Consider the following 25399-nt stretch of genomic DNA (forward strand, 5'->3'; position numbering starts at 1 on the left):
GTAATAATGGTTTTACACTTTTGTAAGTTTATATTTATTAGTATATGTTATACTTCATAGCTCTGACAGTAATCTCTCCTGTTCTATATGCTTATATGTATATAAATAAGCATAGCTAGTGTAAAACAGAATATGAAGTTAAATAAAATTATGGATATACATAATTTTTATACTTTTTATAAGTGTGAAAGTATAAAACAATATCACTTAATTCATCTTGTTTCTTTTCAGTATGCCTGCAATAACTTTTCTTCTAACTGCACAGTAGTGTTGATGCTGAAACTAAAGCATCCATTCCCTGAGTTTTTATTGCTTTGATTAAACTTTCAGTACTTGAGTGATTTGTGCAGTGTGGTTGTTTTCTTTCCTGTCTTCTCTATCATTTTGTTAATAGCTTGGTTAAGCTTATTGGACAAAGACTTTCTTCGGTTTCACACAATAAAACATCAGTCATTGTTGAGACATTGCTAATGCATTCTCCCATTCATTTTTCTTTTTGCCACACAGGGTCCACTACCTAATACGTGTTGTCATTTTTGGCTAATGGTATGGCAACAAAAAACCAAAGCAGTTGTTATGCTGAACAGAATTGTTGAAAAAGACTCGGTGAGTAACATCAGATGTTTTGCTTAAGTTAGAAAGTGAGCAATGTAGTTTTAATATTGCTGAACATACAAATTCTTTGTTATGATTAAAGAATCAACACTTTTTCATTGGTGAACAGTATGATGTGTATATGCTATTCCATTAAACAAAGTGATGGAGCTAAGGCAAAATTAATTGCACTAAAACCAGCATCTAGTACATGTCCAGAGAAGTGAAAGTAAAGTGATGAAAAAGGAGTGCATAGAGACAGAACTAAGATGAAGTAGAAGCAGCATAGGTAAAACAAATAAAAAACAAAACCTGCTCTAGAAAGAAAAAAAAAGTGGGAAGATGCATTTGAATTAAAGCTTTAGATTATTTCAGAGCAGTGTATTTTTGTGTAGTGTTAGGAACTGTTTGTAACAATGAAGCCAGGCTGCCTCCACCAACTGTTGAAGTGGTCTAATTATTTTGGATTACTTACAGTTGGTGGTACACATGCAAAGTATATCAACCTTCTGCTATTGTGTTGGTTTTTTTCCTACTAATGTACCTAAAATCACTATAAATTTGAATGATAAATGCGTGTCGTTTTGTGGAGATTTTTTTTCTTTCCCTAGAGTGTATTTGTTAGTGAAATTTTTTTGCCTAGTCTATGGAAGAAGTCATTTATTTACCTACAGTAAGCCTGAATGCAAAGCAAGACGAGTAAAGGATGAGGAAGTTCTGCATAGCTGATTTGTTCTTGTGTTTCAATAAATCTTCCAGTTTTCAGCAAGGCTTAGGGAAATAGGCACAGTGTGTTGCATCACTTCTGTAAATGTGCAGATGTCCATGTCAGAAATGCAGGGAAGAAGTTTTGAAATAGATGAGTAAAGATCTGTGTAGAGAACTAGGTGGAAAGCTGGGGAAAGGGTGAAGGGTTAAGGTCTCAAGATGCGCTGGAACTGTGGTGAAGGAGAGAGTGAACAGCTACAGCTGGAATGCATAACACCAACTGAAACTGTTGCAGTCACTTGAGTGTAAACTTTACAGAATCTGAGAATTCCTCAAACTAGGAGCAGGTACTGTGTACTTTTATCTACTATACTGTATTAAAAGGTCTCAATTTGGTAGCACAAAGCCCAGGGTGCTAGGGTATTTAACTTGATTTTTTTCTTTTTTCTTTTTCCACATAGGTGAAATGTGCACAGTACTGGCCAACGAGAGGAGAAGAATTTATGATATTTAGTGAAACAGGCTTTCGTGTGAGGCTAGTATCTGAAGACGTCAAATCCTATTACACTGTTCACCTACTGCAATTAGAAAATATCAACGTAAGCTTTTGGAGTCTGTATATCTCATATTCCTGACCTTGAGTATATAATGCAAAGTACTTAGCACACTGTCACTGCAGGTTTAATAGAGCTTTTACACTGAAAATTATAATGTGTTTGCTTTTAATAATGTTGAAAATGATGTGTGGCATATCGCAAGTGAGTAAATCTCAATGTAAATGTTAAGAGGGAAGTCTTTCAGCACTTTTTTTTTAGTATTTTTGTTTTCCATTTGGCAGTATCTCAGCGTGCTGAATTCTTATTGGTAGTAGAGGTGATCCTAAGAGGAGCTGTAAGAAGTACCTTAAAAGGCAGAACCTAGGATTTGAAGTTTCTGATTTCTTTTGAATATCAGAAATGATACTCAGTTATTACTATTTTTTTTTAACTGTAGTTTTCCACATACTTCAGTGCAGCTAAGTAAGTTTGGGGTGGGGGGGGAGGGATAATTGCCACCTGTGGATAGGTAACATTATCTCCTCTTGCTTACCTCCCCTTTTGCTCCACAGGACCAACCATCCTTTTCTCTTAAAAATTAAGCACTTTGACAATTTAATCGAGTTAAGCTCAAAAAAAATTGTTCCTGGCCTGAGCTTGGGTTGGAATTTGCTGCTTCTGTTTCAGAACTGAAGACAGGATTGAAGAGCTTGTCTGTTTGTTCCAGCTATGTCTTGTAAGATATTCTCTCTCCCTATAAATCTTGCCTTATATTAATTGAAAGTGATCGTATGGCAAGTTTTATTCAAAGTTGTCTTGTTAGTGGATTTGGGAAAGGAAAGCTTGAAGAGGATTTTTCTTTTGCATGTTGTTTTATACAACTAAGTCTTGATATGTTTGATCAAAATTATTTGAATTTATAGTAACTCTTAATGATACTTTGAAACAAGTACCATTTGTTTGTTAATTTGAAACCTCCCTCACGAGATCAACATGATAAAACTTGGCATGTTGTTCCTTGATTTATTCAATGAAAGAAGAGCTTTATGAAATTCTGACCTACTGACTTGGAGAATTTCTGTTAGTCTTTGGTTTGTTAACAGCAAAGGCTAAGAAAAAGAGCAGTACTGCTTACAAGATAGCATCTGGGAAAGAACCGCTCTCCTTTTTGGAAGGATGAAGCACGTTTTCCTAACTATTGAAAAGGCCTTTTTTTTTTTTTCCTTCTAATAATTATTTGACTGCCATTGGCCTATAATCTTGGATTTCCTGTTTTTTAAAGAATACAGTTTTCATGACACATCCGTGTTTGGACATAACGTTAGCTGGAAAATGTGGAGATCGTATGAGGAACAGCACAGATTGTATGAGGAACAGCACAGTAGCATAAACACTGTAGTAGACTTTGTGACTTAAAGCTACTGAGAGCTGAAATGCCTAAGTTTACTGGGCTGTTAATGCAGGCCCCATCAGTGTTATATAGACATTCTTGTAAGTAACTTTATTCACACAAATACTCAGCAAACATACTGTACTGAATTTTTATTTTATGCCCTAATACTTCTATAACGTTTGAAGAATGCTAACTCCAAATAATATTTTGTACGTAAAACAGCCAGAAGAAACAGAACATAATTAGTTACTCAAAGAGGGGGGGGGGGGAACCTGCAAGGCTGCACTTGCAATTCACAGTGCTATTATCCGGGAACAACAATATAGTTCCTAGGATAATAGCACTGTGAATTGCAAATGCACTCTTTTGTAAGAATTTTGAAGCGTGCCATTAAGATTAGTGGGAATTGAGTATTCACATTGAATTGAAATGTGAGCTTAACTGTGCTCATGCACTTTAACTCTGGAGGGGGCTTTTGTGGGGACAGTGTAGGAAACCATTTAGCCACTTGATGCCTGGAATATAGGATGAGTCACAAATACAATTTTATTCTGAGTTCCAAGAATACTTAAGAAATTTTAGGTTCTCTGTGTTTTCATGGAAATGCTAAATTGGCTTTACAGTGCAGCTATTCTGGACTCAAGTAAATTATTTGTGTTAACTTCAACAAATCTCACTAATACACAAGCAAAATGAATATGTAGTAGTGCTTAATGTTCTTATAGAACAAAACCTGAGTATTTGTTTCTAATTTATTTGTCATTAAAGAGCAGTTAGAAATACAGGTGATAGGGATTTGAGGGGTAGTGTGTGTTTTTAGGGTTAGATGGTGACATTTGATAGTTTGGTTTAGATATGTTTGGGGCAAGTGTTTTGTTTTTGCTGTTGTGGCTGGAGTTGCCCAAAAACGTTGTAGAGGAGATGATGTTCATTGGTGTCTTTTTTTCTGCTCCCCTTAAGGAAAGATTGAATATGAAGGCTTCTATAAACCCTTGCCTACGATGGAAAATAAGAATAGAGGAAACTACTGTGCTTACATTATAAATTTGTAATCAATTACTTGAAAAGCTATTGCATGTCTGTGACTTGAAGTAACACCTCTAAGTGTAATGGAGAAGTTGATAGGTGTTGTAGAGCCTTTGGTTAAATCTGTGCTTCATTGGATGGAGTGACTAAGTTTGGTGACTGTCATCATATTCTGGATGAATTGTTAGGTATTCACAGGTAATTTCTGTAAGATTCCACCGTGTACAGAATGTGTAATTGATTAATCCTTTTGGCTTTCCTTGTGATGAGTGCTTAAAAGGAAAACTGTATTTCCATTAACTTCTGGTGTGGTGGCCAGGCGGTATCGTGAAGATACAGTGTGCATCACCCACAGGGTATAATGCAGTGAGTGCTGATGAACTTAAGGGGAATAGATCGGTACTGGGGAGTTCAGGGAAGCTTCAGGGAACAAAGGAATATCAGAATCTGAGGGAAACCAGAGATTGGCTCAATGCTGAAATGAAACAGTGGAAAGAAATTGAAATTGTGGGTTCCCCCCCCCCCCCCTTTGAGTAGGTTCATTATGTTCTGTTTCTTCTAGCTGTTTTACATACAAAATATTACTTGGAGTTAGCATTCTTCAAGTCTTATAGAAGCACTAGGGCATAAAAGGAAAACTCAGTACAGTAAGTTTGCTAAGTATTTGTGTGAGTAAAGGTGTCCCAGGCTGGGTTCCTAGAAATAAGTGTAAAGCAGCTCAAGGAGAGGTAGTAATCTACCACTAACGCTGCAACAAATCTAGGAGACTTGAGAGTAAGGTTTCTTAATGCGTTTCAGGTGGAAGCACAGGATCAGTGTAGTAAATGAAGATAAGATTAGAGTTGCTGTTGGTTTCCAGTGTTCAACGTTTTAAATGTCTGAAGAAGGTATTATGCTCATGAAGGCAGCAATCTAATGGCAGGCCATGTTCTGTTATCTCATATATAATGTGATTTTGGTCACTGTGACTGTGTATGTATTTATGTAACTGCTGCAGTGGTTGGAAGGAATTTCTGAAACATGGCATACACTTGTTTTAAACTCTAGGATGTTCTCAGCACTTCGAAAAGTTTAAGAAGGTATTTTGCTTCTTGTTGCATAAGAAATAAGGCTGAGATGTTACAAAAAATATCATTTCCTTACAGGAGTCTGGGTTTTCCTTTCCTGTATGTGCTTTACAGATTTAGAGGGTATAACTTCTAGTATATTAACTGAGAGGATACGTACTAGTTCTGGAAAGCAGAATGTTTGTGAGAATTATTTAGTTGCATTATCTTCATTACAATTTTATATAATTTGAAAGCTGTTCTGCCAGGCATTAGAATGAGGAAATAGAGAAGGTTGTGGTAAAAGTCAATATTTTGAATGTCAGTACTTCTTTTAGTAGTCCAGAGCACACCTCATTTCAATACAAATTAAATGTTAATGCATTTGAGGCCTGATTGTTAAATACAAGACCACCACTGGGATTTGTGTGTATTTTTATTCCTTGATATATTAGACCATTTAAGTAGCCTATCAGCTATCACAGTTTTTTTTAAGGTTTGTTTGTGTGAAATTTGGCAGGTGAGCATTTTCTGTCTTAACTTGGTTTGCTTGACACTGAAAGCATCAGCTTTGTTGAGCAATTTGATAGTATTTTATTCCTGCTCAGGCTCTCAGGTGACTGAACCTAAGGTGATGAGAGTTGCTCTGATATTTTTTTTTTGTACCCTTCTTAATTGGATTATTGGATATTCACTGTGAAATGATTGTGGTAAGGTTTATTTTGTGGAAAGGTTGCCTCATTGCCTTATATTATTCTTCTGCTCTGATCCTTGCTTGCATATAACTTGGAGCATGGCTTGTGATGGTGCTGCAGGTCTTGCCAGCTATCAGTGGAGAGCCGTGCAGTGTGGTATTAACTTCCAAGCTAACCAGATTTAGCTGTAATTATTTGCTGTAAGCTTATCCCAGTATTTCATGAAACATTCACTAGAATGGTTTGACAGCATTTTTCAAAAAGTTTTAAAATATTATATGATGACCTCTGTAGGATAGGTAGCTAGGCTTAAAGAATAAGTGTTAGAAGAATATGGCATAGTAACTGTAGAATAAACTGATTCTCAGTTGTCAAGCAGAAGAGCATTAACTGCTTAAACTATTTACCTATGTAAACCTGCTTATAACATTTATATATCTATAAAATGTGTAGTAGCTGTCTGAATCCTGAGGCTTAGCTTTTTTTCTTCAAAAGAACATTTAACATTTAAAGCTTAACAGCTTTAAATAATCGGCTGTTCCTTAACTGAATTTCTGTCACTCAACAGTTGTGAATCCTTACCAAGCCAAACCTTTTCTCTCTAGAGTCTTGCAGTAAGTTCATGTAGGAGGTACCTGTGGTGCATGGCTAGCCACATCCCCCAAAACAAAGAAGTTCTTCAAGAAAGAATGGTACAGTTACTCACATAAAAACAGTATTTCAGTTGTCCAGCTCGACTGCCAAGCACCACTTGAAAGAGTCTTTCTGTGTGAGAGAGAAAATGTGGGAGGTTTCAAAGAGTTAAATGGGACTTGGCTTTATGTTTAAAAACTGCAAGTTCAAAGACCAGCCAGTTGCTTTGAAATGAGACTCATAAAGAGAGATGAAGAGACTAGATATTTTTAAATGAGCTTAAGTGATGGAAAATTCTGGAATGGATAAAGCTTTCATACAGTTTGGGGAGGAAGAAAAAGTAATTCAGTGGACTAGAGATGGATGAGATGTACAGTAGCATTGATCTATTTTTCCATTAGGTATAGCTTTTTTCAGATTAGTGTATGCACAGGGGGACACTTGGCCATGTGCTGGAAGCACTGCTGTGTGTTTTTCTTTGTTTAAAGATGAGGATGCTAGTGCTTATTACAGTAAGGAATTTAAAAAAACAAAACAAAGAACTCGACTCCATCCCACAGGTCAACTTTATTTCCCATAGATAAGTACTGCTTTTTATTGTCTTGAGGTATAAGGGAGGCTTTCATCTGGAATCCTGTTAAGAATCTTGAGGAGGAGGAGAGAGTACAGATTACCACTTCAAAAGATCACCTACATTCAGAAGAAATACCTTTAAGCTTCTCTTTACCTGTTATGTTCTTCTCCCTCCCCTCTCCAGTTTTCCTCTTTATTTTGTCAATTGATGAATTATTTTTCTGGAGATTTTTTTTTGAGGAAACTTCTTAGTATGTTACATTCCTTAAATTTTTATAACTACCGAACTTCTTTTCAAGAACATCTCCTTCATGATGTTTAAAAAAGTTGGCTAGTTAAACTAAGTCAGTATCATTAAAACTGCATCTCAGCTGAGAACACAAACTTTTTTTTAATGCTTTGCTTCGGACAAATAAGAAAGGAAAATTCCTGTATGTATGTAATTGAGGGAAGTTTGGTAGATTTTTCCTTTTTGAAATCTTACTGTATACTCATGTACCAAGTGTGATGGGTCAGACTGTTTTCCATGTTGAGCTTTTATCCAAAAGATGAAATATCCCTGCAAAATGTTGTGTATTTGAGATTGAATTGAGTCACAGTAATAGATCTTGTTGTCTGTGGAAATGTGCAGTCTTGCAGCATCAGGGCAAAAGACAGTGTGAGAATATTCTTGTTATTGTGATAACTATGAACTGGGCAATCATAGTTTCACAAAGGAGTTTCATACGTTATCCCTCATAGCTGAAAGAGAAAAATGGATTTTCTGTAATGCACAGATACCTTAAATCTATTGATGTTTCAAGCATGTGCATGTTTATATAGATTTCAATATCCGTGGAAAACGTAGGTGAAATGGAGCGAGGTTAAAAATTCCTGAACTGAATTGCTGACCAAATTGTCTCAGAATCAGTGTGTAACAAGGAGAGGAGAGGCAAGGAGTAGTATTTAACAGCAAATCTAAAGGGAGTTCTGCAAAGACATGGCTCAAATTCATGACTGAAGCTTTTCAGTATACATGCAGATTTGCTTACTGTCATATTATTATTTGCTGAGGAAAAATTTGTGTGGTGTTCAAATTTTTATTTACTTTCAGTGAATGAATACTTTCAATGAATGAAGCTGAGTCTTGTTGCACGTTCTTGCTACTCTCAGTGGTGCATTAGTAGAAAGGAGATGCTGGTACCTCTTGATATTGTACCCTGCTCTGAGCAGAAAGGAGTGCTTGCAATGCTGATGGGTATTTTTTCAGTCCTGTCCACCGTAACGTGATTGCTGTCAGCCATTAAGTTGCATTAATGGTTAAGAAGGAATATTTGAGGGCAAGTAGTAAAGCAAAAAATAAAACAGTGGAAGTTTGAGAAGAGGAAAAATGATATTTAGTAATAATTTCAAAGGGGAAAAACTACTAATGCAGGTGATGAAATGCTTCAGATTGCATCGTTTGGTAGTCATCCAATTTGCAGAAGATGTTAGATTGTTTATATGAATGGGAGGTTTAAAATAGAGTTGTATTGATTTGGACTGGGGAAATGTGTGCTAACTAAACACAAATTGAGTACTTTCTAGTTGCGTTGTTTGTTTTTACTTCTAGAGTGGAGAATCCAGGATGATATCTCACTTTCATTATACTACATGGCCAGACTTTGGAGTTCCTGAATCCCCAGCTTCTTTCCTGAACTTCCTTTTTAAAGTCAGAGAATCTGGTTGCTTAAGTCCTGAACATGGACCTGCAGTGGTTCACTGTAGTGCAGGGATAGGACGATCCGGCACGTTTTCATTAGTAGACTCTTGTCTTGTTCTGGTAAGTACTTAGTTGTTTTCTGCCACCTCTTTCCTTTCCACACTCTGCCTTCGTTCTCACTGTGGGTGTTTTGGTCAGAAGCCTTTAAAACCATTTAAGGTAATGACGTGTCAGTGAAAGTTTTAGTTAGGGTATCAGGCTTTTTTCCTTCACGTTTTAATGGTTATAAACAAAAGTCTTAAAATACGCTGATGAATTTATCTGGAGGTATTTCACCCATTTCACAGCGTTCCGGAAAGTACCTAGGCAGCACTCCTTGCCTTTTATGAGATACAGAATAAATTGAGATTAGCCTAGGTTTAGACTCGTGGACTGTATCATTATTCATAATTTGAGTGCACTTTAAATGTTAAATAAAATTTAAAACACCTTTTAAGTTCTGTGTGATTTTCAGATTTTGAGTCTACTTCTGGCACTGTTGGTTAATAGTGAGAAGTACAGCATGGGGTTAAGGAAAAGGATTTCATTTTAAGTCTAAACTAGTCATCTTATGTTTTGAGTATGCCCTCTCAATTTATTCTTTTTCTTTGTTTTTTTTTGTGTATTTTAAAAAAAACAAACAACAACAACAAACATTTTGATGCAAGCATACTTTAACATTAAAAGAATTAAAGTAAACATGGCAAAGAGTGCGGATATGTAACTTAAACAGCTCCCACGAGTCTAGTGTGGAGCTCAAAATGTGTGTGTTGCACATAAATTAGAGGATCTGCTTTGAATAAGGAAATGTCTGCTCTACTCCAAACTGCTGTTCTACTCGGGAGTTGTAGGAAATACTTTGTGATTCTGATTGTGATAGGCCTATTTGGAAGTACATCTTGGAATAAAACCAAGTGCATCTAAATTCCTCAAAGTTAAGACTTGATAATAGAGTACTGATTTTTTTGGTTAATACTTGTTGTAGATTTGCTCAGGACAAGCTTTCATTAATGATTTACTTTTTTTTTCCTGTGAAAACCAATTCAGAAATCTTGAGGTGTTTAATTTCTTATGTAACTAATAGGAACATAACGTGACAAAATTAATTTTTAGTTTGCATTTTGTGACTTTTTTTTTTAATCTGTAATTTTTCTTAACCATATCTATGACACTTTTAATATAACCTTCTTTACAGATGGAAAAAAAGGATCCGTTTTCTGTAGATATTAAGAAGGTATTACTGGATATGAGAAAATACCGAATGGGACTTATTCAGACACCTGATCAACTAAGATTTTCATATATGGCTGTAATAGAAGGAGCAAAATTTATAATGGGGGATTCAACTATACAGGTAATTACTTTAGCTCTGTGTGTTTAAGCATAAACAGTAGACTGCTAACAGTAGTTAAAAATGAGCTCTGAGCTACTTTAAAATCATCGATTTTGTGGGTTTAAAATAAACTACCTTTTTCAGTATGTTTCTTGAGGCTATTAAAGGTACAGCCCTTTCTAGCTGCTAAACTCCTAATCCTATGTAATTGTCTTCTCTGAGATGTACAGACAAGTTATTTTTGCATTTCTAATTTTAAAAAGATTAAGTCAGTGTTTTCAGTACTGAAAAGCAGAAGTAACACTCGGTGTCACTTTGAAAAGATAACAAGAATCTCTGCTGGATTTCTTAACTTCTTGTCCTACGCTTTCTTAGCAGTAATAATTGCTTGATGCTAAAAATGAGCTTTATTAGTACAGCTTCTTTTTTTCATATCCTTTAAATTTTATGTTACAGTTAGTAGAATCTAGCTAAATACAGCGAATTTGAGAGACTACCAAATCTCACTGCTCTGTCAGTGTAGTTTGCAGGAATTATGGTAGCTACAGCTATTTTAAATGTCTGGGTGGGGGAGGGAGGGCCAGGAGGAGAGGTTGTGTAACAGACTTAATTCTGCTTCCATATGCTAGGGCTTTTTTGATTTATTCATTAAAATTAATGAAGCAGATCAGCTTAAACATGCATCTCTTTTTCTGCAGTTCTGGAAGTTGTCAGATTCTTCTCCTAGAATTTTTTCTTGACTTGCTACGTATATAAATAAATCATTTTACACAGTTACTTACCAACATGTAGAGAGTTTGTTGCTCATCTGAACAGCTGCACTGAGGGCCTAGAATACTGCATGATTCATCCAAACATGTACAGCCTCCTACCTTTCTGGAGCTTTCTTTCTGGGAATATGAGCATGTTCTCTTTCCATAATTTTTCTGCTTTGTTTATTAAAAAGCTGTGCTTCAAGTTGTGCAGCTCTGATTCCCACATACTTGCAGAAACAAGAAATCTTGCAATATAGATAGACAGAAGGAAGTATTGTTAACTCAGAATACTCTCATCAACTTTGTTATTTCTGCTATCTGCATGTTTTCTGTGGTGATTGTTCAGATGACCTTTAAGTCAGTGTTTTCTGCAATGTAGTTAGTTGTCCAGATGCTTTTCTCTTTCCACATCATGGCCATGTGCAGAAAATCAATACATGTTTGACCCAAGCCTGCAGTACATACGGGAGTATTTTCCCTTTCAAGGTCAGCTAGATTTTTTTTCCACCCATAGAGAATTGTTGAACTGTCCAGAGTGTGAGAGGTTTTGGAGTGAACATGTAGTAATGACAAGTTTCTCTAAAGTAACACTAACCAAATGTTGGTCTCTGACTTCTCCATGGATTTCAGTAAACTCTGCAGGCAAGCAGTTTACAGTCCTGTGATGGAGTGATGGCATTGGTAGACAGGGGAAGGGTGATGGATGTCATTTACCTGGACTTCTGTGAAGCCTTTGACATGGTCCCTCACCACATGCTTCTCTAAATTGGAGAGGTATGGATTTGAAGGATGGACTGTTCAGTGGATTAGGAGTTGGTTGGCTGGACACAGCCAAAGGATCGTGATCGATTGTTCTGTGTCAGGGTGGAGACCGGTCACTAGCGGCGTTCCTCAGGGGTCGGACCAGTGCTCCGCTCTTCAACATCTTCATCAGTGACAGGTGATGGCATCGAGTGCATCCTCAGCAAGTTTGTGGATGACACAAAGCTGAGCAGTGTGGTCAGTACATTAGAAGGAAGGGAACCCATCCAGGAGAATCTGGACAGGCTGGAGAAGTAGGCCCATGAAAACCTAATGAGGTTCAATAAGGGCAAGTGCATGGTGCTGCACTTGGGCCAAGGCAATCCCAAGTATTTATACAAACTGGGGGGAAGATCTCCTTGAGAGCAGCCCTGCAGAGAAGGACTTGGGTGTTCTGGTGGATAAGAAGTTGGACATGAGCCAGCAGTGTGCGCTTGCAGCCTGAAAGGCCAACTGTGTTTGGGGCTGCATTAAAAAAGAGGTGGCCAGCAGGGAGAGGGAGGTCATCCTACCTCTCACTTGGCACTTGTGAGCCCCATCTGGAGTACTGCATCCAGGCCTGGGGTCCCCAGTAAAAGAAGGACACAGAACCCTTGAAACAAGTCCAGAGGAGGGCCACTAAGATGATCAGAGGGCTGGAGTATCAGAGTGAAGAAAGGTTGAGGGAACTATGCTTGTTTAGCTTGGAGAAGAGAAGGCTCTGGGGAGACCTCATTGTGACTTTCCAATACTTGAAGGGAGCATATAAACAGGAGGGGGAATGGCTCCCCCTCTGTATCAGGGTGGATAGTGATAGGACGAGAGAGTTGTTTTAAACTGCAATAAGAGAGAGATAGGTTAGATATTAGGAGGAATTTTTTCACTCAGAGGGTGGTGACACACTGGAACAGGCTGCCCAAGGAGGTTGCGGATGCCCCATCCCTGCAGGCATTCAAGGCCAGGCTGGACGTGGCTCTGGGCAGCCTGGTCTGCTGGTTGGCAACCCTGCACATAGCGGGGGATTGAAACTAGATGATCGTGGTTCTATGAAACACAGCCCACACTTGGCTGCAGCTGTATTATTTATATCAGGATAGGAGAATACTTTTCCTCTCACTTAGCACACGTGGGGCTTCCACACAAGACCCTCAGGAAGGGATCAGTTGCCCTAGAGACCCACAGAGTTGTGTGGTTGGTGTGCTGATAGCATGGTTTTGTAACTAAAGCACTGACTTGCTTCCTGATAGTACTGCAGTACCATGTATGTAGATGAACAAGACTCAAGTTTTCCATAATCTATAAAATTCCTTCTTAACAAAGTTAAATTGTTTCAATGATGCAGCAGAATAACTCATCACTCTTCAGAAAACAGCTGTGGAAAGGAGTGGCCTCAGGTAAATGAATTTGTGGCTTTGAAAGGGCAGAGAAGGGTTTAATTGTTCAGATCCACAGAGGTGTTTTGCTGACATGGAACATCACAGCTTTGTACTGACGTTTGTGAATCCCCAGAACTGGAGCTGTTGTTCAGCTGACAGGATCAGGTGAAAATCTTAAATATATTATATTGCCTATACACCTTACTTATTGTCTCCATTTGTTCCAAGAGGCACTACAGGCCCTAAAACTTAGCTACCTTACTCAAACATTTTAGTCATTATTTTGATGATGATTGCATGACAGTGATGGAAACTTCATCACTTGTTTGTTCCAGAAATCATTTCACAATCTCAGTTCCAGAGATGCATTTTTATTTGTTTTTTTTAAGTTGCAGATGCTGTCGTCTGATTGGAAACTTTAACATCACAGTCCTTGCTACTTGTTTGCCTAAAGGTGTACTTTTTTGCAGTCCTGACATTCAAATAGTTTTGTCATGGAGATTTAAACTTAACATTTCATTCTGAACTAGGCATTTGAACCAACTTATTGCATTTGCAGTAGAACGAGTGGTGGGAAATTCCTTTTGTGTGATAAAATTAGTAAGCTTGTCTCTGATTTCAGTTCTTCCTATGTGCTTGTTACCTCAGATTTAGTATTTGTCTTAGCTAGCAAATATCTTATTGACACAGTCTTGTGAGAAGACTTTCCCTGGAAGTAAGGTGAATCTACACTGTGGATTTTCTTAAATTGTTAGTGGCGGTTTCTTTATAAAGCGAAACAAAACCTGTGCAGTGGAGGAGTTAGTTTATTGCTGAAGCTGATTCAATGGTTGGAAAATCAGCATCGTGGGGTAGTCTGAGTAGCTTCATTTATGAATAACTATGGTTTTGACATCAGTCTCTGAGGAGTATTTTTTTAGGTCTGTCTTGAATTTGTTCCACAGATGACAATCTGGCACTCGTTTTGCAAAGAGTCAATTTACAGTTCATCTTTCTAATCACAGGCATTTAAAAGTGATTAATGGACCCCATGTATTCAGTATCCTGATTTTTGGCAGCAATTATTTGCCTTCCTTTTACCTTCTGTTACTTGCAGGTTTTCTTATGCATTAACTTTTTTCATGTGAGAAAGACTTCAGAGAAGTCATCATTAGGACAAATATCTAGCATACCAATTTGATTTTTATTTTCATTTATTTTTTCCTTCCATCTTGTTTCAGAGTACTTCACCAAGCAAAGTGAATTTCTGTCTTGCGATGTAGTGGATCTGTAGGCTAATGGGACTCAGATGAATTAACAGATTGCAACTTTGGCATCAATAACGCTGGTTATTTTTAGGCACTCTTGCATGTAAGAACTTACTGTGTTTTGGAGCCAAGAAAGGTAACAGCACAGTGTAGGCATCTGGAGAAAGAGTGAGATGATAAGAAATTGCTGAACAGTGCAGGACCATACAAGACAAGCTTACTTCCTCATTTTGAAGCTATTGTGAATAGTATAAACCAGCATCTTCACTGTATCATCGTAAAATAGAGAAATATGAAAAGGGATCATTGAAGGATATGGAGGTGGTAGTTACCCAGAGGTCCACTGCATGCAATAGAGGCTTTGGAAAAAGGCTGTGAAGAAATGGTGGATGGTAGAGTTAGAACATATCAAATGCAGTATAGAGGCCTTGCTTGAGGTTTCCTCCCTAACTCCTTACCCACAGCTTTCTGGACAGGCTGGGCAGAAGCCCTAATTACTCTTACAACAGTGGCCCCCAGGTAAAGAGTGTTCAGTTGTAGAGCAAGAAGGCATGTGACACTAGGAGTACAGCAGTTATAGTGAGGGGTGTGGTGTGGAGCTGCCCATGAGCATTATGTCAGGTACTGGACTTTTGTTTACTGTAAACTTCTCAGCTTCTGTAAGCTTCTCAGATTCATGTCTCTGGTTTGAGTCAACCTAGCAAGAGGTTTTTGAGATGAGTAAAACTTCAGTCTCTTTATTGATGACCTGGATGAGGAGATTAGTGCACCCTCAGTAAGTTTCTGGATGACACCAAGTTGGCTGGAAGTGTGGATCTGCCTGGGGGATAACAAGGCCCTACACAGGGATCTGGACAGACTGGATAGCTGGGCTGAAGCCAATAGGATGAGGTTCAACAAGGCCAAATGCCAGGTCCTGCACTTGGGCCACAACAACCCCAGGCAATGCTACAGGCTTGGGTGGCTGGAGGACTGTGTAGAAGAAATGGACCTGGGGATATTGGTTGATGCTCAGCTGAACATGAGCCTGCAGTGTGTCCAGGTGGCCAAGAAGGCCAATGGCATCTTGGCTTGCATCAGAAATAGTGCAGCCAGCAGGAGCAGGGAGGTGACTGTCCCTCTGTACTCAGCACTGGTGAGGCCACATCTCAAGTGCTGTGTTCAGTTTTGGGCCCTCACTGCGAGAAAGAGCACATCCAAGAAGGGTGACTAAGCTGGTGAGGGGTCTGGAGCACAGGTCTTATGGAGAGCAGCTGAAGAAGTTGAGATTTAGTCTGGAGAAGAGGAGGCTCAGGGGAGACCTTATCACTCTCTGTAACTACCTGGAGGAAGGTTGTGTAGAGCTGGGGGTTGGCCTCTTCTCTCATGTAACTAGGGATAGGATGAGAGGGAATGACCTCAAGTTGTGCCAGGGGAGATTCAGGCTGGACTTTAGAAATACTACTTTTGGAAAAGAGTCAGGCACTGGAATGGGCTGCCCAGGGAGGTGGTGGAGTCACTGACCCTGGAGGTGTTTGAAGAATGTTTGGATATTGTGATGAGGGACATGATTTATTGAGAGCTATTGGTGATCAGTGGATGGTTGGACTGGGTGATCTTGTGGGTCTTTACCAACCTTGATGATTCTGTGATTCTATGGATGCTGGCTGAAGGGAGATAATCTAATTACAAAGTGGTGCTGTACTTGTGCCTTTTTGCCACTGATGTCACATCAGTTGCAAAACATGTATTAAAAAAAAAAGACAAATCTCCAAAGCCATTACACTAAAATACAAACAATGTAGAAGGAAGATATTTCAGCTCCTTCTAGGATGTTGATGTTTTCTGATGCTAGCATTACGTCTAAGAAGGGCAGTCTCGTATATCTAGGTTTTGGCAAGTCTTAAGAAACTTCAAAATCTCTTCCTTGTTTTCTTCATAGGAGTCTCTGTCAGACTCTGTTCATTGTATTTTTTTTCCTGTCAGTAGTATAAGGACATGTCGGTACCATTGTCATTTTCAATGCAGATTTGCTATGCTAAGCCTGCCCTTCCTGTTCCCCTTCCTTAGATTCCCCATCTCGTTCCAAAAAAACAAGTTTCCTTACGCCTTTTGAAGGCTGTAGGAATTAATTTGTGTGGCCATTTATCTAATGAGAACTGTCTCATCTCTGAGATGTAGCATGAACTTCTCTCTTAAAAAAAAAAAAAAAAAAAAGGAAAGTATATATCAGCAATCCCTACAAAATACTGCAGAAGTAAAGACAGCTTGTGCTGTTCATGCAGCAAAACCTGATCTTCTGATCTTTAATATGAATATTCTTAAGAGTTTTGTGCTTATCTGTCATGTAAAAGTAAGAAAATATAATCACTGGAGTCTTTGATTAAAATTTGTGTAATTAGTTACAGCCATCATACCTACTGGTCTGTGTTGGTAGGAATGGCTGTAATATTTGGTCTGTCTGGGAATTGTTTATGCTGGCTCATTAGATTTTTCTCTTCAGAACGCACACCTTCACCGTAATGTTCTCATGTTTGGTTTTAGCTCTGTTGCTAAAGTATAGTGTAATTAGTAAAGTTAATATTTGTCATGGTTGTGCTATTACTATCTCTTACAGTAAATTTAGGGAGAATGTGTACTTGGTGGTAGAAGTTGATTTGTGAATTGCAGTAACTGAGAAAAATATGTTAGCAAGATCCTAGTATTTCAGCAGCATTAAGTATTTCTACTAATATAACCCAACCTGTCATTTGGCCTGTTGTTGGAGAATATCTTTGTCTGACCTTGTTTATTTGTCTAGTAATTTTTATTTTTGATCTCATACATCCTTTAATCCACATCTGCAGTATTCTGTAGGATGTTATCTTAGACAAAGAGTACCTTCAGTGTTAGGAGAATGTTTGAAACATATTCTTCTTGTTCGCAGAAACGGTGGAAGGAGCTCTCTAAGGAGGACCAGGCGCCAAGCAGTGAGCAGTCTCCTCCACACCCAGCCAAAATAACCACCGAGAAGTACAATGGGAACAGCGTAGGCCTGGAGAGTAAAGATCAAATGGATAAAATAAGTACTGGCCTGTCCACTAAAGTTCAAGATGGCACAGATGGAAACGTTGAAGGGTAGGTAAAATGAAGAAACTGTTTAGAAGACAGAGGTGCTTTTTGAGGGGTTGAGTTACTGTGTGCTTTTCTGATCATAAACCTTGAAGATCTTTCTTTAGCAGAGGGAAAGGACAGGTAGCATTTGAGTCTTATTTTTTTATCTTCAGATATTTATTTTGATAAATCTTCATGGTGTAAAGGTCAAGAGAAAAAAACAGACACCTACTTCAGCTTTAGATGTCTCTAAACCTCAAGCTTGCAATCATTTTCCTGTAGTCTATCTGTGAATTAGGTCCTAAAAATACCCAACATAATTCAATACACATTTTAAATTCTATAAGAACTTTGGTAAAATACACAGTACTTTAGAAGCACAAAGGTTTTTATCACCTGCCATTTCCAATTTGGTGGTTGAAATTGCATGATGGAAGCCACATGTTACCTTCCATTCATGTTACATATTCACAGATTTCTGTGGTTTAGTTATGGTATATGAATTTGTCTTTTTGTATCAAGTAATATCAAGTTAATATTTGTTGTAAGTACAGATGCCTGAGTTCCTGGATTTACTTGAGTTGAGGTTGCTGTGTGCTGCTGTACTGGGAATTTGGCACTATGTCCCTGGGGTCTGCCCATATTGCCATGGGGCCAGAGACCAGGGCTGGATTGTGCAGAGCTGCATGAGTGTGAGCCATGTAGCAAGGGCAGACATTACATATTGCAGGTGCTCTCATCTTGTACCTTATGCTGCACATACCTGCAGCCTCCATGTGGAACATCTCAGCTAGCATGAGTAAGAGGCAAATAATTCAGCTAATTCCATTCCCTGTTGAATGCTTACACCAAGGGCTATTTACATCTTTGTATACATCATTTGCTAACTTTATGGGGCTTCATTTACCTGAAACTACTTATGTGAAGATTGTTGGAACAGAATGTGCAATTGAAGAGTTACCTTTTTCTTATTTTTCCTTTCTTCTTCAAGTGCTGCCCGAAAACGCCTGCGAGATGATAGGAAAGCTAACACAGCACAGAAGGTCCAGCAGATGAAGCAGAAGCTAAATGAGACTGAAAGAAAAAGAAAAAGGTGGTTATATTGGAAACCTATTCTTGCTAAGATTGGGTTTGGTACACTGATTTTAGTTGGCGCTTATTCTTGCTGGAAAATGTATTTTCAAGAACATTCCTTGTAAGTAACAGTAAGCTTGTCTGCTCCAGCAGCTGATTTTGCTGCAAGTTAATGACCAGGGGTGTGACTCTAAGCAGTAAACTCCTTACACCTGGAATGGGTACACACCATTACATACAATAGAGGAGTGGTGTAAACTTGATAATCTGTCAACATCTCAGGACTTTCCACTGCAGGTATATAAATGAACTGCTACCCCCCCCAACAGAGTTGTTATTTTTTGTTTATATAAGCAGGTGCAAATGTGCTGCAACTTTCAAAAATGGTCTACTGGATCTAGAGCAAACCCTGAACCACAGAGTTGTAGCTACTGAAGGCTGTTTGGATTTAAATTTACATGCCTGACATAAGCAATAAACAGTGTTGTACCGTTACGTTATTAATACCAAGAAGTTATCCTTAAATGTGTGTAATGTGTAATGTACCGGTGACATGAGCATAAACATTTTATATTCTTATGACCTAGGATAAATATATTTTATAATTGCGTATTTAATCTTTTTGTAGTTCACTGTACTTTTAAAAGCTCAGTTTGTACAAATTTCTGACCAAAAAAGAACTTGATTTAGAAATTATGTGTAATTTGTGCATGAAAATAATAGTGCAACCACACCCCATATTTTGACTCTCAGATTTATGATGCGAGCAGCTAGGGGTCTGATGAAGCACTTAGCAATTTCTACTCTGTTACTTTGCATTCCTTATTTATTTTTTGTAGTTTTTGTTATTTAAGTAAGGCTTGGGAATTTGAATTTTTTAAGGCTTTGGAGAACATAGCCCCCACTGAAAAGTATACTGTTCAACTGATCAATGTATTCAGACTTAGCTACTGTTTGAAGGCCAACTTTGTTAAAGTTCTGACATTCCATTAAATGTGAAACATAATGTTCTGTGTGTCTATAGATTAATTGCCATAAAGAATAAAATCCATTTATCAGTAATATACGTAGAAAGCACCTCAAAGAAAACTACTTTGTCTTCCAAGTGTGGTTTTGATAGAAAACAAATGCTGGTAGTATTCCCTGTAGCCAGTGTTTTCAGTTGTTAGCTACTTCCAGAATTTCACAAAGTGCAGAATTGCTCTTCAAGTTGCCTGTTTCTGTATTTGAGAGGTGTATGAAAGTAAAATACTCAGCGAGGGATATTTTGGGAATACCTACCCTGTAGGCACTTTAATATTGAATGGTCTGTTTCCATTACTTGGATGATAACAACGCTTGCTAAACAGTAACCGAACACAGATCACTTGCTGTCCTTTCAGTTCTCTTGAAACACAGAGCTTATATGTGGTGTATTAAGTTGAAACATATTATTTTGTAGTAATGGACTGCACTTTGAAACCTGGATTTATTTATTCAAGTATTGACTTGTTGGATGACTTCAAAGAAGTTGTGTTGACCTTCTCCACTGTCCTAGCTTGATTGTTTTCTGCTTGGGTGTCTCCTCTTGGGATTCCTTACTGAGGTTTTTTTGTTGTTCATTCGTAAAGCACTTCTTGGATTGATTGCTGAAAATACTGAGAGAGCTAGACGATTTGCTCTTGTTCCAGAGGAACTGACAGGTTTCCAGCACATTAGAGCTGAGCAGTAACTTGCCAGGCGTGGGGCCCAAACAGGCTGACATAAATACGCAAGGCTGACTTGTGCGTACTCTTTGAAACTCATTTCACAATAGTTAATATTATTTTGAACTACACTGTTTATATAGTAAACAAAATGCTAAAGTGTCCAGATAAGGAAGTGAAAACAAGTGTAGTTCCTTGGAGCACGCAGTTCTGTATTTGGGAAATGGTGTGTCAGTAGAACAAAGATAATTTGTCCTGTGGCACTGCTGACCTGCTGTACAGCTCTAAGAGCAGAGCAGCATGGCAGTGGCTGTGACGCAATACAGGCAGGCAGTTTATGCATTTTAAGGCAGTCATAATTTTGACAACTACAGTAAGTTAGCCGACAAGTTGGATGGAAGATTCTTTTCTTTTTCCTTTAATTGGGAAGATCGAGGTTTTTTGAAGTATCAGCTGTAACTGATACACTGTGTAAATTTATGTGCCTTATAAAATATATCTTGGCTTTGGAAAAGCATGTGGAATGTAATTAAATGCTTTTATAATGAAGAAATATTCCAGGCTTAATTCAAAATACCTAAAAGCAGCTAAAGAAAAAGTGCAGGCAAAAGCTTCAGTGGAAGCATTGTCATTTACCACCTTTGTGTTTGCTTTAGATGAGGTTGAGTTCAAATGCTGAACTCTGCTTGGGTCTTGGCAGGTTCTCACTTCAAATTTTCCCTGATTCCAGCTTCTTCTCCGTTTTGGCTTTTTGTTGTGTAGCTGCTGAGGAGGCCCTCTTTGTTGGGAGGGGGCCGTGGGGCAGCAGCAGGGAGCCATTTTCTGTCATCTCACATTACCTTCTCATGCAGTAGTAAAAAGTAGTAAAAGGAGCTGCTTTTAGTTGCGATAGGTAGAAATTTTGATTACATCCTTGTAAGTATCTTCAAGATCTGAGCTTCCTTAAATTGAGTTATGAACCAGTATAAGTCTTGGACAAAACAACTTGAACAGTGAGTTTTCTGTGAGAGTGTGGGAGTGGGAGGGACATGAGTATTAGATCTCTTAGAACATCCCAGGTGTCAGATTGGATAAAACTTCTCTCTGGTCCCTCAGTGTCAGATTTGGGATTGGGACAAAACACTTCAATAGAACTTGTGGAAGCTTGCAGTGTTTGACTGCAAACTGAGCCTTGTGGTATTTAGTTTTTCTGTAGGATGAAAATTTAGAGCAGTTGTGTACAAGTGGGATGTTAAATAAGAATAAATGTGGGTCGGAATGAAGGCTTGTCAATCCCAGGGATGTTTGTTTTAGGAAACACTTAAAGAAAGAATGAAAATGAAGGAAATGCCTTCTGCCACCCCATTCTCCCAATTCCTGGCATTTCTGTTGGCTGTTTCCATGGCACTTTCGAAGTGCTTTTGCACTTTGAAGTGTTACTGCGTTGGGCTTTTCCCTGGTTTGGAAATATGTTGGTCAAAATGCTTGAGGTGTACTGGATGTCAGAATTTGATCAAACAGTGTTTGACTCTTAGATGAAAGCTTTATACAAATCATGTGTTTTTATGAAAATACCACTGAGAAATGTTTGGACCTCAGTTGCAAGTGGTTTGGAATTAGTCATTAAGTCCTCTGTTTGATTATATTCTTCATGCAGGGACAGTCTACTTAGTGTCACAGTACAGCTGTATTTCTGTTGAAATGTATTAAGAAAATTGAATTCATTGTGAAACAGAATTCTGGAAAAATCAGACTTACTTTATGTAAATAAGGTACTGGAAATGAAACCCAGATAATTTTGTTAGGTCTTGACTGAAATGGTTTACTTGCATCAATTGATATTCCACTGAGTAGGGAAGAAGTATAAATGTATACACATGTGCATGTGTTGGATTGTGTTGGCCATGAGCAGCCTTGTGAGCTTTAAGTTCAATGAATGTTAACTCAATTATTTAGCTTGCTGCTGGCATTATGCTTTAACCTGAGACACTTGATGACTGCCCAAGAGACTTAATTTAGTGACAAAAGAGGAAGTCTTCTGCATGGCCAAGTGGCTTAAGTCACAGAATGGAGTTTGCAAAGTTGCCATAACACACAGTAGTCTTCCTGGGTTCTTTAACCCTGACACCCCAAAGGTTTAGGTCAGTCTTTCATTTTTATGTATGAAAAATAAAGTGTTCAAAATTGTATTTCTGTCTGAGTCGTTATTTAAATTGGATAAGTACTCGGGATAACTTCTTGTATCCTAATTGAACAGAAGAACCCTCTGCGTGCATCAGCACAGTGCTTGCAGAACGTAGAAGCATTTTGCTTGTAGCACACTGGCCATTTAGTACTGCGGGCTGTGTGTGTTCCTTGGAGCGTAGCCTTTGTTCCTAAGAGCAACACACCTCATGCACTGAGGAAAATGTTCCAACAAGCAGATTTTGCTTAAGAACTTCCTTCCGTGCCTCTCTCTATAGGCTGGGATTGGCCTGAAGAGCCACAGAGGTGGCAAGTCTGCTGAGCTGCAGCCTTCTGTAGTCCCACTCAGGTCAAAGAAGACTTCTGCAGCACTTGTGGCTTAGTGCATGTGCAAGTGGCTAAAAGGGCTGACCTGTACCTGGAGCTCTGCAGCGAGTCCGTGCCTTATACGATAATGTGGGAATAGCTTCCCAAAGAGCAACAGCTTCCCAAGAGTGCTTGCCGCAGACAAACAGTGATCAGTAGTCCCTTCAGTGCATGCGTGAGCAGCCGTTTGTGTTCTGTAGTGAGTTGCCAACCCGTTGTCTGTTCTGATTTCTGTCCTTGCACTGTGTACTGAATCGGTGACTTTCTTTTGCGTTGTATGTCGTAGGCCGAGACTGACTGACACCTAAGCCTCCAAGACTTGTGAATATTCTGCAGCTATAAACTGCAAATTAATGACATGCAAAGCAAGACATGAACCCCCTCTTCGGGAACAAAAGTGAGGTCTGTTAAATACCGGGAGGACCTCAGTTATCTGTTTACAGCGTAAACTGCATCCAGGGGACGAAGAACACCACCAGCATGCTACTTTGCAAAACAAAATGACTTGCTGTGTCTTGTGTTTTTATAATGCCTGTATTAATGTAGAAAGATGTAAAAGAAATAAATTAGGAAATATTTTGTTTTGTACTGCCACTCTTATTGTATTTTTATACGATTTTGGCAGCATTAAATATTTTTTTAAATTGACGACGTGCTGTTGTGTGCGAATTATGTTAGGAAGCAACTGTTAAAAGCTTATTTGGAACTAGAAGAAATGTTTCACCTCATGGTGTTTCCTGATACCCTGTCTTAACTGGAACATTGGTACATATTCTTGCTAGAATGGGCTTTATGCAAATACTTCAATGAATGCTCAGTACTGTAGTCTCAGCTGAGAGGAACTCTTGCACATTTCTTTTGTAATACACCACTAAACGTTATTTCATTAACCTGCCCCCATTGATTTGGTAATCCTTATGTTTGCTACCAAATATACACAGAATGTTTGGAGTAACTTTGGGAATGTGTTCTGTTGTTCTGCCTTCAGGGAAGGGGGAGTCTCACTGCCTACCCCTTCCTGCAATGAATGGGCTGAGGGCCAGGTGCCCAGGTGGAGCCTTTCATTAAAGGGTTTTGTATTGTGCCATCAGTGTGTGTTATGTGTAATATTTCACTTCACATCTCTGATTTATCAGTCTCTGAGCAGCTGGAGTGGGAAGGGGTGAAATGGAACAGCCCAAAGTTGGCTTAATGGACTCAGCAGTGTTTCCAGTCTTGTGCCTTCTGTTATGGGAGCTAAGCTCAATTCTGTGCTCGTGGGAGCTCTGGTAGTTTCACATAAACCTTCATTCACTGAAAAGCTGTATTTTATGCATGTCTAAACTACTGTGTGGTGGGAGGTTTTATATGTGATTTGCACTTCACATATTTCTGCAACAGGATTTTTGTATAAGCCCTTAAGTCCCTGAAAGTAGGGAGAAGAAAGCTACTTGGAAGGCACAAGAATATGGGATAGTATTTTTGCTAGAATACACAACCTGAAATCCTAACTTGGGTTTGAGGCTGACTGATGAAAGAGCTGTGTTTAACTTCAGTACATAGCTGAACAGGGGAGTACTTCAAGCAGTTATTTAAGCCAAGTAAGTGCTCAGCACCGCCTTGAAATAGTCACGAGCACTGGGTTTGTCACAGTTACATTCAGCTTCGTTTTGAAGTTGGTGTGGCTATGCCTACTTCTAGTGAAGGACAGAGGTCTGGCCTATGCTGCAGCAAACCTCATTGCTGCAGAATGCAGGAGTGGAGCCTGCTTGTAGTGCTGTCTGCATCTTTGGATACAGCTCTCAGCAGTTTGTGACTTCTAAATTGAGATTTACATTTTCATTATTTTCGCCCTCTCTGAACTGAGTTGTAATACATTTGGTGATGGGCAGCACATGTACACACTGCTGTATTTCACCTGCTGCTATCTCTGATAGCTGTCTAATAGGCAATATCTTGTACTTCGTGGTGTGCTCTGAGCATACTTTGGCCCTCGTCCCACAGTGACTCAATTCTCAAACTGCTCTTCAGGGCTTTAAAAGTCGCTCTCTCAGCTGAGTGGGTCATGGGGCTGCCTCACCGAGCACAGGGAACTGAGAGCAGTTCCCAAACAGATGGGCTGCACTGTGACAGCAGCAGTGTGAAGACACAGGCTCAGGAAGTCCCAGCACGTGCCTCACTTCTCTGTGCAGGGCTCTCAAGTTCTGCTGTGAAACATGAAGGCAAAAATAGGATGGGCTGCTTCTTGAGGCAAAGGCAAAATGGGTTTCCAGTTGGAGGCTCAAATCGGCTGCTGGACCCATGCTCAGCAGGCACACTGAGGCTTTTTAATTACTGTTTCCCCTTGCTTTAAAGCAAAACAATTGGGGCTTGGAATGTGATTTATTCCAGCTGTTAACTGATGGAGAGAGCTCTGCAGTACACCAGCTGCTGAAATGCTGCATCCCAGGTACCACTCAGCATATATCATGCTGCATCCTGATTACTGCAACTATTTGATATCATCATTCCCTGTTTGCTGAGCTTTCTGAAGATACCCAAGCACCAATTGCTTGTCACCCAAGTTAGGCTTATCCTTCAGATTATTTGTGTCTTCTTAAAAACACAGAAGCTGACGTGAGTATTTCAAGGGTTGTTTTTAGTAT

General features: G+C 38.9%; 1 protein-coding gene across 3 annotated transcripts in view; it reads left to right on the plus strand.

Moving 5' to 3' along the window:
* The window catches only part of PTPN2 (protein tyrosine phosphatase non-receptor type 2), a 37066-nt gene that overhangs the window by 10175 nt on the left and 1492 nt on the right, over positions 1–25399 (plus strand). Inside the window, exons 4-10 of one of the 3 annotated variants that reach the window (XM_031588994.2) lie at positions 508–606; positions 1764–1901; positions 8796–9005; positions 10120–10278; positions 17321–17511; positions 18479–18580; positions 23062–23423. In XM_031588994.2, the coding sequence (XP_031444854.2) occupies positions 508–606; positions 1764–1901; positions 8796–9005; positions 10120–10278; positions 17321–17511; positions 18479–18580; positions 23062–23083 (921 nt within the window). In that variant the 3' untranslated portion in view covers positions 23084–23423. Of the gene's footprint in view, positions 1–507; positions 607–1763; positions 1902–8795; positions 9006–10119; positions 10279–17320; positions 17512–18478; positions 22415–23061; positions 23424–25399 lie in introns of those variants that run through there. The other 2 variants (XM_090137346.1, XM_031588993.2) reach the window with 2 other exon arrangements.

Source organism: Phasianus colchicus, chromosome 3 (genome assembly GCF_987193195.1).
Source record: "Phasianus colchicus chromosome 3, bPhaCol1.hap1.1, whole genome shotgun sequence".
NCBI classification, from domain to species: Eukaryota; Metazoa; Chordata; class Aves; order Galliformes; family Phasianidae; genus Phasianus; species Phasianus colchicus.